This window comes from Salmo trutta, chromosome 17 (assembly GCF_901001165.1).
Source record: "Salmo trutta chromosome 17, fSalTru1.1, whole genome shotgun sequence".
Lineage (NCBI taxonomy): Eukaryota > Metazoa > Chordata > Actinopteri > Salmoniformes > Salmonidae > Salmo > Salmo trutta.
In genome coordinates, this window is record NC_042973.1 from 8,434,770 (window position 1) to 8,449,633 (window position 14,864).

Below are 14,864 nucleotides of genomic sequence, written 5' to 3' on the forward strand. Positions count from 1 at the left end.
CTTTTTAACCCTTCAAAGCAGCCCCTATGACACCATTATAAGGCATTTCTGGTTGACACAGGAATCTGAACGTTAGGCTCTTATAGAATATTGAGTTTTAAGTGTTTCTGTTAAGAACTGACTTATTTACAGAGGGTTGAACAAGTGTGTGTTGTTTCAGAAAATCACAGAAAATCACAGAAATCTCGCAGAGCTCCGAAACCTGCCTTAACGGACTCATCTGAACACGCTGCAACTGGATATGTAACTTTTTTGGAAAAAAACCCTCTTGTTGTTGAATATCACCAATGTGTCATTGTACAATTTCTCTGAAATGAACATTGGTAAATGCATGGTTCCTTTTCTCCTGACACCGTAGGCTCATGTAGTTTGATGTGAAGTGGTCAAATCAGCACTCTATTTTCCTGTTTGACTTTCAATCCCAGAAAAATAGCCTTAACTCGAAAAGCGTCGAGGCCTCGACTCCATCCTGTTCGGGGCCAACTGCCCATTATGCCAAACCCACGCAGACCGAGTTTCGTCTTCGAATTATCTTCGGTTTAGGAGAAAAAGCCGTGTCGCATTTGGTGATATATGTTACATTTGCAATATGATTCCATACGCCCTCTCGTGGAATAATCCGGGACTGCAAGAAAATGACCAAAATTTGAAAATTTAATTAAACGGAAACCGAAGGTCCGAGAGACTTCGTTCGATGACTTCCTGGAAGATCCGGCCCCCGCGATCGGCCCGACGCCGTCCGCGGATTTATCGGACGTGGTCGGACGTCTAGTAAGGGAGGGTACATTTGCAACATGGACTTTCTCACTAACCATACGGATGGCGCACGCGATGTCCCTTCATGTATGGAAACACTGAACTAAAGTCAGAAAATATTCTCGGTCCCTCTGCGTTTCTTGTACTTTCCTCAGTTACACTGCAGAATTTCCAAATCATTTTTTTCTGTAAATTCTGTTTTTGGTCAGAAAACAAGTCGTCCCAACACCGATCCAGGGGGGACACCAGATTCAATCCTATAGTTACTTACCCGTGATTTCTCTTCCAGTCTGGTCATCATGACCACAGTGGCTGCTCTCTGTTCCCAAACCATCCTCCAGAAGTCCCCGAACGTCTCGGGCAGCGGGCCCTGCGTAGCCATGTAGGCATTCTGCTTCCTGTAGCCGTCTATGTAGTTGGCGTTGATATAATCACTGCCAGTAATACCTGGGAACAGAGAGAAGACAGTAATTGAGTTGAATTGAGGGACAATCTCTAGAATGGTTGGTGGTTAACAGGCCAAGTGGTCAATTCTGATGGGGCTCCAGGCGATTTCTTTTTAGTGAAGTTCTTATTGCACTTATCGCTGAGTTCTTACATAGTGCTCCATCTTAACACCTTTCTTACATAGTGCTCCATCTTAACACCTTTCTTACATAGTGCTCCATCTTAACACCTTTCTTTAATGCCTCTCCCTCCTCTCTCTCGCTCTCTCTCTTTACATTTTGTTTATATCTTTCTCTAGCCTGATGTTGTGGCTGTGATTTAGTGTTGATGCTGGAGCGTGCAGTAAGATTCGAGGAGCGTGCAGTAAGATTTGAGGAGCGTGCAGTAAGATGGAGGAGCGTGCAGTAAGATGGAGGAGCGTGCAGTAAGATGGAGGAGTGTACAGTAAGATGGAGGAGCGTGCCATAAGATAGAGGAGTGTGTAGTAAGATGGAGGAATGTGCAGTAAGATGGAGGAGCGTGCAATAAGATGGAGGAGCGTGCAGTAAGATTCAAGGAGCGTGCAGTAAGATCTGAGGAGCGTGCAGTAAGATGGAGGAGCGTGCAGTAAGATGGAGGAGCGTGCTGTAAGATGGAGGAGCGTGCAGTAAGATGGAGGGGCGTGTAGTAAGATGGAGGAGCGTGCCGTAAGATGGAAATCGTGCAGTAAGACGGAGGAGTGTGCAGTAAGATGGAGGAGCGTGCAGTAAGATGGAGGGGCGTGTAGGAAGATGGAAGAGCGTGCAGTCAGATGGAGGAGCGTGCAGTAAGATGGAGGAGCGTGGAGTAAGATGGAGGAGCGTGCAGTAAGATGGAGGGGCATGTAGTAAGATGGAGGAGCGTGCAGTCAGATGGAGGAGCGTGCAGTAAGATGGAAAGCGTGCAGTAAGATGGAGGAGCGTGTAGTAAGATGGAGGAGCGTGCCTTAAGATGGAGGAGTGTGCAGTAAGATGGAGGAGCGTGCCTTAATATGGAGGAGCGTGCCTTAAGATGGAGGAGCGTGCCTTAAGACGGAGGAGCGTGCAGTAAGATGGAGGAGCGTGCAGTAAGATGGAGGAATGTGCAGTAAGATGGAGGAGTTTGCCGTAAGATGGAAATCGTGCAGTAAGATGGAGTGTGCCGTAAGATGGAGGAGCGTGCAGTAAGATGGAGGGGCGTGTAGAAAGATGGAGGGGCGTGCAGTAAGATGGAGGATTGTGCAGTAAGATGGAGGAGTGTGCCTTAAGATGGAAAGCGTGCAGTAAGATGGAGGAGCGTGCAGTAAGATGGAGGAGCGTGCAGTAAGATGGAGGGGCGTGTAGTAAGATGGAGGAGCGTTCCGTAAGATGGAAAGCGTGCAGTAAGATGGAGGAGCGTGCAGTCAGATGGAGGAGCGTGCAGTAAGATGGAAAGCGTGCAGTAAGATGGAGGAGCGTGTAGTAAGATGGAGGAGCGTGCAGTAAGATGGAGGGGCGTGTAGAAAGATGGAGGAGCATGCCTTAATATGGAGGAGCGTGCCTTAAGATGGAGGAGCGTGCCTTAAGATGGAGGAGTGTGCCGTAAGATGGAGGAGTGTGCAGTAAGATGGAGGAGTGTGCAGTAAGATGGAGGAGTGTGCCGTAAGATGGAAATCGTGCAGTAAGATGGAGGATTGGGCCGTAAGATGGAGGAGCGTGCCGTAAGATGGAGGAGTGTGCAGTAAGATGGAGGAGCGTGCCGTAAGATGGAAATCGTGCAGTAAGATGGAGGAGTGTGCCGTAAGATGGAGGAGCGTGCAGTAAGATGGAGGGGCGTGTAGAAAGATGGAGGGGCATGCAGTAAGATGGAGGATTGTGCAGTAAGATGGAGGAGCGTGCAGTAAGATGGAGGAGCGTGCAGTAAGATGGAGGGGCGTGTAGTAAGATGGAGGAGCGTGCCTTAAGATGGAGGAGCGTGCCTTAAGACGGAGGAGTGTGCCGTAAGATGGAGGAGCGTGCAGTAAGATTGAGGAGTGTGCAGTAAGATGGAGGAGTGTGCCGAAAGATGGAAATCGTGCAGTAAGATGGAGGAGCGTGCAGTAAGATGGAGGGGCGTGTAGAAAGATGGAGGGGCGTGCAGTAAGATGGAGGATTGTGCAGTAAGATGGAGGAGTGTGCCTTAAGATGGAAAGCGTGCAGTAAGATGGAGGAGCGTGCAGTAAGATGGAGGAGCGTGCAGTAAGATGGAGGGGCGTGTAGTAAGATGGAGGAGCGTGCCGTAAGATGGAGGAGTGTGCAGTAAGATGGAGGAGCATGCCTTAATATGGAGGAGCGTGCCTTAAGATGGAGGAGCGTGCCTTAAGATGGAGGAGTGTGCCGTAAGATGGAGGAGCGTGCAGTAAGATGGAGGAGTGTGCAGTAAGATGGAGGAGTGTGCCGTAAGATGGAAATCGTGCAGTAAGATGGAGGAGTGTGTAGTAAGATGGAGGAACGTGCAGTAAGATGGAGGAGTGTGCAGTTAGATGGAGGAGTGTGCCGTAAGATGGAAATCGTGCAGTAAGATGGAGGCGTGTGCCGTAAGATGGAGGAGCGTGCAGTAAGATGGAGGAGTGTGCAGTAAGATGGAGGAGCGTGCAGTAAGATGGAGGGGCGTGTAGTAAGATGGAGGGGCGAGCAGTAAGACAGAGGAATGTGCAGTAATATGGAGGAGTGTGTAGTAAGATGGAGGAGCGTGCTGTAAGATGGAGGAGCGTGCTGTAAGATGGAGGAGTGTGCCGTAAGACGGAGGAGCGTGCAGTAAGATGGAGGAATGTGCAGTAAGATGGAGGGGCGAGTAGTAAGATGGAGGAATGTGCAGTAAGATGGAGGAGTGTGTAGTAAGATGGAGGAGCGTGCTGTAAGACGGAGGAGCATGTAGTAAGACGGAGAAGCGTGCAGTAAGATGGAGGGGCGTGTAGGAAGATGGAGGAGCGTGCAGTAAGATGGAGGAGCGTGTCGTAAGATGAAGGTGCGTGCAGTAAGATTCGAGGAGCGTGCCGTAAGATTTGATGATCGTGCAGTAAGATGGAGAAGCGTGCCGTAAGATGGAGGAGCGTGCAGTAAGATGGAAAGCGTGCAGTAAGATGGAGGTGCGTGCCGTAAGATGGAGGAATGTGCCTTAAGATGGAGGAGCGTGCCGTAAGCTGGAGGAGCGTGTAGTAAGATGGAGGAGTGTGCCGTAAGATGGAGGAACACGCAGTGAGATGGAGGAGTGTGCAGTAAGATGGAGGGGTGTGTAGTAAGATGGAGGGGTGTGCAGTAAGATGGAGGAATGTGCAGTAAGATGGAGGAGTGTGCAGTAAGATGGAGGAGCGTGCCGTAAGATGGAGGAGCGTGCCGTAAGATGGAAATCGTGCAGTAAGATGGAGGAGCGTGCTGTAAGATGGAGGGGCGTGCAGTAAAATGGAGGAGTGTGCAGTAAGATGGAGGGGTGTGTAGTAAGATGGAGGAGCGTGCCGTAAGATGGAGGAGTGTGCCGTAAGAAGGAGGAGTGTGCAGTAAGATGGAGGAGTGTGCAGTAAGATGGAGGGGCGTGCAGTAAGATGGAGGAGTGTGCTGTAAGATGGAGGGGCGTGCAGTAAGATGGAGGAATGTGCAGTAAGATGGAGGAGTGCGTAGTAAGATGGAGGAGCGTGCAGTAAGATGGAGGGGCGTGCAGTAAGATGGAGGGGCGTGTAGTAAGATGGAGGAGCTTGCAGTAAGATGGAGGAGCATGCAGTAAGATGGAGGGGCGTGTAGTAAGATGGAGGAGCTTGCAGTAAGATGGAGGAGCATGCTGTAAGATGGAGGAGCGCGTAGTAAGATGGATGGGCATGTAGTAAGATGGAGGAGCTTGCAGTAAGATGGAGGAGCATGCTGTAAGATGGAGGAGCGTGTAGTAAGATGGAGGAGTGTGCTGTAAGATGGAGGAGCGTGCTGTAAGACGGAGGAATTTGCAGTAAGATGGAGGAGCGTGCTGTAAGATGGAGGAGTGTGCTGTAAGATGGAGGAGTGTGTAGTAAGATGGAGGAGCGTGTAGTAAGACGGAGGAGCGTGCAGTAAGATGGAGGAGCGTGCTGTAAGATGGAGGAGTGTGCTGTAAGATGGAGGAGCGTGCTGTAAGACGGAGGAGCGTGCTGTAAGATGGAGGAGCGTGCCGTAAGATGGAGGAATGTGCAGTAAGATGGAGGAGCGTGCTGTAAGATGGAGGAGTGTGCTGTAAGATGGAGGAGTGTGTAGTAAGACGGAGGAGCGTGTAGTAAGATGGAGGAGCGTGCAGTAAGATGGAGGGGCGTATAGAAAGATGGAGGGGCATGCAGTAAGATGGAGGAGCATGCCTTATAATGGAGGAGCGTGCCTTAAGATGGAGGAGCGTGCCTTAAGATGGAGGAGTGTGCCGTAAGATGGAGGAGTGTGCAGTAAGATGGAGGAGTGTGCAGTAAGATGGAGGAGTGTGCTGTAAGATGGAAATCGTGCAGTAAGATGGAGGAGTGGGCCGTAAGATGGAGGAGCGTGCCGTAAGATGGAGGAGTGTGCAGTAAGATGGAGGAGCGTGCCGTAAGATGGAAATCGTGCAGTAAGATGGAGGAGTGTGCCGTAAGATGGAGGAGCGTGCAGTAAGATGGAGGGGTGTGTAGAAAGATGGAGGGGCATGCAGTAAGATGGAGGATTGTGCAGTAAGATGGAGGAGCGTGCAGTAAGATGGAGGAGCGTGCAGTAAGATGGAGGGGCGTGTAGTAAGATGGAGGAGCGTGCCTTAAGATGGAGGAGCGTGCCTTAAGACGGAGGAGTGTGCCGTAAGATGGAGGAGCGTGCAGTAAGATGGAGGAGCGTGCAGTAAGATGGAGGAGTGTGCCGAAAGATGGAAATCGTGCAGTAAGATGGAGGAGCGTGCAGTAAGATGGAGGGGCGTGTAGAAAAATGGAGGGGCGTGCAGTAAGATGGAGGATTGTGCAGTAAGATGGAGGAGTGTGCCTTAAGATGGAAAGCGTGCAGTAAGATGGAGGAGCGTGCAGTAAGATGGAGGAGTGTGCAGTAAGATGGAGGGGCGTGTAGTAAGATGGAGGAGCGTGCCGTAAGATGGAGGAGTGTGCAGTAAGATGGAGGAGCGTGCCTTAATATGGAGGAGCGTTCCTTAAGATGGAGGAGCGTGCCTTAAGATGGAGGAGTGTGCCGTAAGATGGAGGAGCGTGCAGTAAGATGGAGGAGTGTGCAGTAAGATGGAGGAGTGTGCCGTAAGATGGAAATCGTGCAGTAAGATGGAGGAGTGTGCCGTAAGATGGAGGAACGTGCAGTAAGATGGAGGAGTGTGCAGTTAGATGGATGAGTGTGCCGTAAGATGGAAATCGTGCAGTAAGATGGAGGCGTGTGCCGTAAGATGGAGGAGCGTGCAGTAAGATGGAGGAGTGTGCAGTAAGATGGAGGAGCGTGCAGTAAGATGGAGGGGCGTGTAGTAAGATGGAGGGGCGAGCAGTAAGATAGAGGAATGTGCAGTAATATGGAGGAGTGTGTAGTAAGATGGAGGAGCGTGCTGTAAGATGGAGGAGCGTGCTGTAAGATGGAGGAGTGTGCCGTAAGACGGAGGAGCGTGCAGTAAGATGGAGGAATGTGCAGTAAGATGGAGGGGCGAGTAGTAAGATGGAGGAATGTGCAGTAAGATGGAGGAGTGTGTAGTAAGATGGAGGAGCGTGCTGTAAGACGGAGGAGCATGTAGTAAGACGGAGAAGCGTGCAGTAAGATGGAGGGGCGTGTAGGAAGATGGAGGAGCGTGCAGTAAGATGGAGGAGCGTGTCGTAAGATGAAGGTGCGTGCAGTAAGATTCGAGGAGCGTGCCGTAAGATTTGATGATCGTGCAGTAAGATGGAGAAGCGTGCCGTAAGATGGAGGAGCGTGCAGTAAGATGGAAAGCGTGCAGTAAGATGGAGGTGCGTGCCGTAAGATGGAGGAATGTGCCTTAAGATGGAGGAGCGTGCCGTAAGCTGGAGGAGTGTGTAGTAAGATGGAGGAGTGTGCCGTAAGATGGAGGAACGTGCAGTAAGATGGAGGAGTGTGCAGTAAGATGGAGGGGTGTGTAGTAAGATGGAGGGGTGTGCAGTAAGATGGAGGAATGTGCAGTAAGATGGAGGAGTGTGCAGTAAGATGGAGGAGCGTGCCGTAAGATGGAGGAGCGTGCCGTAAGATGGAAATCGTGCAGTAAGATGGAGGAGCGTGCTGTAAGATGGAGGGGCGTGCAGTAAAATGGAGGAGTGTGCAGTAAGATGGAGGGGTGTGTAGTAAGATGGAGGAGCGTGCCGTAAGATGGAGGAGTGTGCCGTAAGAAGGAGGAGTGTGCAGTAAGATGGAGGAGTGTGCAGTAAGATGGAGGGGCGTGCAGTAAGATGGAGGAGTGTGCTGTAAGATGGAGGGGCGTGCAGTAAGATGGAGGAATGTGCAGTAAGATGGAGGAGTGCGTAGTAAGATGGAGGAGCGTGCAGTAAGATGGAGGGGCGTGCAGTAAGATGGAGGGGCGTGTAGTAAGATGGAGGAGCTTGCAGTAAGATGGAGGAGCATGCAGTAAGATGGAGGGGCGTGTAGTAAGATGGAGGAGCTTGCAGTAAGATGGAGGAGCATGCTGTAAGATGGAGGAGCGCGTAGTAAGATGGATGGGCATGTAGTAAGATGGAGGAGCTTGCAGTAAGATGGAGGAGCATGCTGTAAGATGGAGGAGCGTGTAGTAAGATGGAGGGGCGTGCCATAAGACGGAGGAGCGTGCAGTAAGATGGAGGAATGTGCAGTAAGATGGAGGAGCGTGCAGTAAGATGGAGGAGAGTGCAGTAAGATGGAGGAGCGTGCCGTAAGATGGAAATCGTGCAGTAAGATGGAGGAATGTGCAGTAAGATGGAGGAGCGTGCAGTAAGATGGAGGAGTGTGCTGTAAGATGGAGGAGCGTGCTGTAAGACGGAGGAATGTGCAGTAAGATGGAGGAGCGTGCTGTAAGATGGAGGAGTGTGCTGTAAGATGGAGGAGTGTGTAGTAAGATGGAGGAGCGTGTAGTAAGACGGAGGAGCGTGCAGTAAGATGGAGGAGCGTGCTGTAAGATGGAGGAGTGTGCTGTAAGATGGAGGAGCGTGCTGTAAGACGGAGGAGCGTGCTGTAAGATGGAGGAGCGTGCCGTAAGATGGAGGAATGTGCAGTAAGATGGAGGAGCGTGCTGTAAGATGGAGGAGTGTGCTGTAAGATGGAGGAGTGTGTAGTAAGACGGAGGAGCGTGTAGTAAGATGGAGGAGCGTGCAGTAAGATGGAGGGGCGTGTAGAAAGATGGAGGGGCATGCAGTAAGATGGAGGAGCATGCCTTAATATGGAGGAGCGTGCCTTAAGATGGAGGAGCGTGCCTTAAGATGGAGGAGTGTGCCATAAGATGGAGGAGTGTGCAGTAAGATGGAGGAGTGTGCAGTAAGATGGAGGAGTGTGCCGTAAGATGGAAATCGTGCAGTAAGATGGAGGAGTGGGCCGTAAGATGGAGGAGCGTGCCGTAAGATGGAGGAGTGTGCAGTAAGATGGAGGAGCGTGCCGTAAGATGGAAATCGTGCAGTAAGATGGAGGAGTGTGCCGTAAGATGGAGGAGCGTGCAGTAAGATGGAGGGGCGTGTAGAAAGATGGAGGGGCATGCAGTAAGATGGAGGATTGTGCAGTAAGATGGAGGAGCGTGCAGTAAGATGGAGGAGCGTGCAGTAAGATGGAGGGGCGTGTAGTAAGATGGAGGAGCGTGCCTTAAGATGGAGGAGCGTGCCTTAAGACGGAGGAGTGTGCCGTAAGATGGAGGAGCGTGCAGTAAGATCGAGGAGTGTGCCGAAAGATGGAAATCGTGCAGTAAGATGGAGGAGCGTGCAGTAAGATGGAGGGGCGTGTAGAAAGATGGAGGGGCGTGCAGTAAGATGGAGGATTGTGCAGTAAGATGGAGGAGTGTGCCTTAAGATGGAAAGCGTGCAGTAAGATGGAGGAGCGTGCAGTAAGATGGAGGAGCGTGCAGTAAGATGGAGGGGCGTGTAGTAAGATGGAGGAGCGTGCCGTAAGATGGAGGAGTGTGCAGTAAGATGGAGGAGCGTGCCTTAATATGGAGGAGCGTGCCTTAAGATGGAGGAGCGTGCCGTAAGATGGAGGAGCGTGCCGTAAGATGGAAATCGGGCAGTAAGATGGAGGAGCGTGCTGTAAGATGGAGGGGCGTGCAGTAAAATGGAGGAGTGTGCAGTAAGATGGAGGGATGTGTAGTAAGATGGAGGAGCGTGCCGTAAGATGGAGGAGTGTGCCGTAAGAAGGAGGAGTGTGCAGTAAGATGGAGGAGTGTGCAGTAAGATGGAGGGGCGTGCAGTAAGATGGAGGAGTGTGCTGTAAGATGGAGGGGCGTGCAGTAAGATGGAGGAATGTGCAGTAAGATGGAGGAGTGCGTAGTAAGATGGAGGAGCGTGCAGTAAGATGGAGGGGCGTGCAGTAAGATGGAGGGGCGTGTAGTAAGATGGAGGAGCTTGCAGTAAGATGGAGGAGCATGCAGTAAGATGGAGGGGCGTGTAGTAAGATGGAGGAGCTTGCAGTAAGATGGAGGAGCATGCTGTAAGATGGAGGAGCGCGTAGTAAGATGGATGGGCATGTAGTAAGATGGAGGAGCTTGCAGTAAGATGGAGGAGCATGCTGTAAGATGGAGGAGCGCGTAGTAAGATGGATGGGCATGTAGTAAGATGGAGGGGCGTGTAGTAAGATGGAGGAGCGTGCCGTAAGATGGAAATCGTGCAGTAAGATGGAGGAATGTGCAGTAAGATGGAGGAGCGTGCAGTAAGATGGAGGAGTGTGCTGTAAGATGGAGGAGCGTGCTGTAAGATGGAGGAATGTGCAGTAAGATGGAGGAGCGTGCTGTAAGATGGAGGAGTGTGCTGTAAGATGGAAGAGTGTGTAGTAAGATGGAGGAGCGTGTAGTAAGACGGAGGAGCGTGCAGTAAGATGGAGGAGCGTGCTGTAAGATGGAGGAGTGTGCTGTAAGATGGAGGAGCGTGCTGTAAGACGGAGGAGCGTGCTGTAAGATGGAGGAGCGTGCCGTAAGATGGAGGAATGTGCAGTAAGATGGAGGAGCGTGCTGTAAGATGGAGGAGTGTGCTGTAAGATGGAGGAGTGTGTAGTAAGACGGAGGAGCGTGCAGTAAGATGGAGGAGCGGGCAGTAAGATGGAGGCGCGTGCAGTAAGATGGAGGAGCGTGCTGTAAGATGGAGGAATGTGCTGTAAGACGGAGGAGCGTGCAGTAAAGCACCCCTCCCGCACGCTGGCTGGGCGAGTGTGTGTGTTTGCCCCGCAGTGTGTTTGATTTTGTGTGTGTGTGTTGAAAATAGGTCTATATCTTTGTGTGTGTGTGTGGGAGTGTGTGAGAGTGAGAGATTAAAATGTAGCTCACATCTCCTCTCTGTCAAATATAGCCATAGTCTGTGTGTATGCAAATGTTCCTATTCATGTGGACATAATACAGCTCTGTCATTAGCAGGTCTCCTCTGTATCTATCCTCTATTCCTGACTAGGCACAGTGTATATCTAACCTCAATGAGTCTAGTTATTTTATCTACTATTATCTACTCTACAGTCTACTCTTTGATCAACAAATAAAAGGCAGTTGAATGTCACACGTCTTCCTTTATCAGACTTATAACCTACTAGTTAAAATACTCTTGAATGCTTAAATAGACTGCAATGGCTGCCGCAGCGTCGACCAATCACGTTCCTTAACTGACGTATTCTCACTCGAGCGACAAACAATGAAACACTCGACTGGGCTAATTTAAGAGTGGGGAGACGTGACAAAGAGTGCAGCAACAATCGGGGGGAGAGAAAGAGAGAGCGAGGGGGAAAGAGAGAGAGAGAGAGAGAAAGAGAGAGCGAGGGAGAGAGAGAGAGAGAGAGAGAGAGAGAGAGAGAGAGAGAGGGAGAGAGAGAGAGAGAGAGAGAGAGAGAGAGAGAGAGAGAGAAAAGGCAAACGCCATTAAAAAGGATTCAACGTCGCACAATACGATTGTGGCACTTTGGCGTTAGTCATAGCTAGGTGAACAGAGAATGGCTGCGTGCATGAATTGTTCTACTGCTGCGACTAATGGCAAAATCACTGCACTGTAAAATGGAAATTTCAGACTTGATTAATTTATGTATTTATGGACGCTTTGCCAGGGGATGATTCTGTAATGCGTATTGTCGCACTTTCAAATTGGGCCTATAGTGAACTGTCAAAATCAAGTCAGAATGAAAAACAGATAAAGGTTGAGAGAGGTTGAGAGAGGTTGAGAGAGGTTGAGAGAGTTTGAGAAAGGTTGAGAGAGGTTGAGAGAGGTTGAGAGAGGTTGAGAGAGTTTGAGAAAGGTTGAGAGTGGTTGAGAAAGGTTGAGAGAGGTTGAGAAAGGTTGAGAGAGGTTGAGAAAGGTTGAGAGAGGTTGAGAGAGTTTGAGAGAGGTTGAGAGAGGTTGAGAGAGGTTGAGAAAGGTTGAGAGAGGTTGAGAGAGGTTGAGAGAGTTTGAGAGAGGTTGAGAGAGGTTGAGAGAGGTTGAGAGAGGTTGAGAAAGGTTGAGAGAGGTTGAGAGAGGTTGAGAAAGGTTGAGAGAGGTTGAGAGAGGTTGAGAGAGGTTGAGAAAGGTTGAGAGAGGTTGAGAAAGGTTGAGAGAGGTTGAGAGAGGTTGAGAGAGGTTGAGAGAGGTTGAGAGAGGTTGAGAAAGGTTGAGAGAGGTTGAGAAAGGTTGAGAGAGGTTGAGAGAGGTTGAGAGAGGTTGAGAAAGGTTGAGAGTTTGAGAAAGGTTGAGAGAGGTTGAGAGAGTTTGAGAGAGGTTGAGAGAGGTTGAGAGAGGTTGAGAGAGGTTGAGAGAGGTTGAGAAAGGTTGAGAGAGGTTGAGAAAGGTTGAGAGAGGTTGAGAGAGTTTGAGAGAGGTTGAGAGAGGTTGAGAGAGGTTGAGAGAGGTTGAGAAAGGTTGAGAGAGTTTGAGAAAGGTTGAGAGAGGTTGAGAGAGTTTGAGAGAGGTTGAGAGAGGTTGAGAGAGGTTGAGAGAGGTTGAGAGAGGTTGAGAGAGTTTGAGAAAGGTTGAGAGAGGTTGAGAAAGGTTGAGAGAGGTTGAGAGAGGTTGAGAGAGTTTGAGAGAGGTTGAGAGAGGTTGAGAGAGGTTGAGAGAGGTTGAGAGAGGTTGAGAAAGGTTGAGAGAGGTTGAGAGAGGTTGAGAGAGGTTGAGAAAGGTTGAGAGAGGTTGAGAGAGGTTGAGAGAGGTTGAGAAAGGTTGAGAGAGGTTGAGAAAGGTTGAGAGAGGTTGAGAGAGTTTGAGAGAGGTTGAGAGAGGTTGAGAGAGGTTGAGAGAGGTTGAGAAAGGTTGAGAGAGGTTGAGAAAGGTTGAGAGAGGTTGAGAGAGGTTGAGAGAGGTTGAGAAAGGTTGAGAGAGATTGAGAGAGTTTGAGAGAGGTTGAGAGAGGTTGAGAGAGGTTGAGAGAGGTTGAGAGAGGTTGAGAAAGGTTGAGAGAGGTTGAGAAAGGTTGAGAGAGGTTGAGAGAGTTTGAGAGAGGTTGAGAGAGGTTGAGAGAGGTTGAGAGAGGTTGAGAAAGGTTGAGAGAGTTTGAGAGAGGTTGAGAGAGTTTGAGAAAGGTTGAGAGAGGTTGAGAGAGTTTGAGAGGTTGAGAGAGGTTGAGAGAGGTTGAGAGAGGTTGAGAAAGGTTGAGAAAGGTTGAGAGAGGTTGAGAGAGGTTGAGAGAGGTTGAGAGAGGTTGAGAGAGGTTGAGAGAGGTTGAGAGATTGGCAGGGTTGAAGGGTGAAGTGTCCTGGCTATGTTGAATGTCAGAAGACTTTCATTGCTGAAGGCTGAGCTCCTCTGTCAATGTCCTAAAGACTCCTCTTGCTGCGTTTCTCAGATGTATCTTGTGGTGATGTCTGGTAGATATCTCTGTAATTGATTGGTTATGCGTGTCATCGTCACAACCAGATTGAGACTGAACTAGGGGACTAAGCTAATATGACTAACCAAGCAATGAAGACTAGCAGATAGCAGCTCTGTGGACTGCATGTTAATTGCCTGATTTAAGCGTTTTTAAACATAACTAAACCAGATAACTCACTGCCTGGTCTCAACACCAATGACCTTTAAACCCTGGACAACAGGACAGAATAGACCAATATAAAGTATTACAATTGCAATTGGGGGGGTGAAAAGTGCCAAAAAGTGTTATGGTCTTACCTTCGATGGGTGCGAGGATGACGCGGGAGTGGTCGTAGGCGATGACGTTGGCGTAGCGGTTTTTAGGCTTGTTCACCTCCAGGTTGGAGTGTTCCCATGTAAACTGCTGGCCTGGATCGATGGACTGTGGGGACAGACGCGAACAGACACACACATGTTTCAAGCCTGGACCAGCGGGTCACCTATGTGAGAATGCTGTTCATTGACTATACTGTAGCTCAGCGATCAACACCCTAGTGCCCACAAAGCTCATCATTAAGCTCAAGACCCTGGGATTAAACACCTCCCTCTGCAACTGGATCCTAGACTTCCTGACGAGCCGCCCCAAGGTGGTAAGGGTAGGCTACAACACATCCGCCACGCATGCTTAGTCCCCTCCTATACTCCTTGTTCACCCACAACTGGGTGAACAGTTTACTGACGACACGACAGTGGTAGGCCTGATCACTGACTATGATGAGACAGCCTATAAGGAGGAGGTCAGTGACCTGGCAGTGTGGTGCCAGGACAACAACCTCCCCCTCAATGTCAGCAAGACAAAGGAGCTGATAGTGGGCCCCAGAAAACCGAGGGCCGATCTCGCCACCATCAACATCGGGGTGGAAGCTGTCCAACGTCCTGTTGGTTACAGGACGTAGTGGAGAGGGTAGTGGGGAGGGTCGAGAGCTTCAAGTTCCTCTGTGTCCACATCACTAACGAATTATCATTGTCCACACACACCAACACAGTCGTGAAGAAGGCACGATAGCGCCACTTTCCCTTCAGGAGGCTGAAAAGATTTGCATGGGCCCTTAGATCCTCAAAAAGTTCTATAGCTGCACCATTGAGAGCATCTTGACTGGCTGCATCACCGCTTGGTATGGCAACTGCTTTCCATCAGACCACAAGGCGCTACAGAGGGTAGTGCGTACGGCCCAGTACATCACTGGGGCCAAGCTCCCTGCCATCCAGGACCTCTATACCAGACGGTATCAGAGGAAGGCCCTACATTTTTTTTAAAAACTCTAGCTATCCAAGTCATAGACTGTTCTCTCTGCTACCGCAACGGCAAGCAGTACCGATGCACCAAGTCTGTAACCAACAGGACGTTGAACAGCTTCTACCCTCAAGCCATAAGACAGTTAAATAGTTAGTTAAGTAGTTAACCAAATAGCTACCTGGACTATCTGCTTTGACCCTTTTTTGTACTAACACTTTTGACTCATCACAAACACTGCTGCTACTGTTTATTATCTATCCTGTTGCCTAGTCACTTCATTCCTACATACATGTACATACAGTATCTACCTCAATTACCTGGTCCTCCTGCACATTGACTCAGTACTGGTACCCTGTGTATATAGCCATGTTATTATCTCGTCCCCCTGCACATTGACTCAGTACTGGTACCTTGTGTATGCAGCCACGTTATTACCTCGTCCCCCTGCACATTGACTCAGTACTGGTACCTTGTGTATAT

The 14,864-nt window shown here is 49.8% G+C and overlaps 1 protein-coding gene across 1 annotated transcript in view; it reads right to left on the minus strand.

Annotated features, from left to right (window-relative positions):
- Nucleotides 1–14,864, minus strand: part of LOC115151250 (receptor-type tyrosine-protein phosphatase S-like) — a 394,494-nt gene that overhangs the window by 34,261 nt on the left and 345,369 nt on the right. The window contains exons 27-28 of the mRNA XM_029695206.1: nt 13,406–13,529; nt 1,028–1,203 (exon numbers count right to left, since the gene is read on the minus strand). Coding sequence (XP_029551066.1) covers nt 1,028–1,203; nt 13,406–13,529 — 300 coding nt within the window. The remainder of the gene's footprint in view (nt 1–1,027; nt 1,204–13,405; nt 13,530–14,864) is intronic.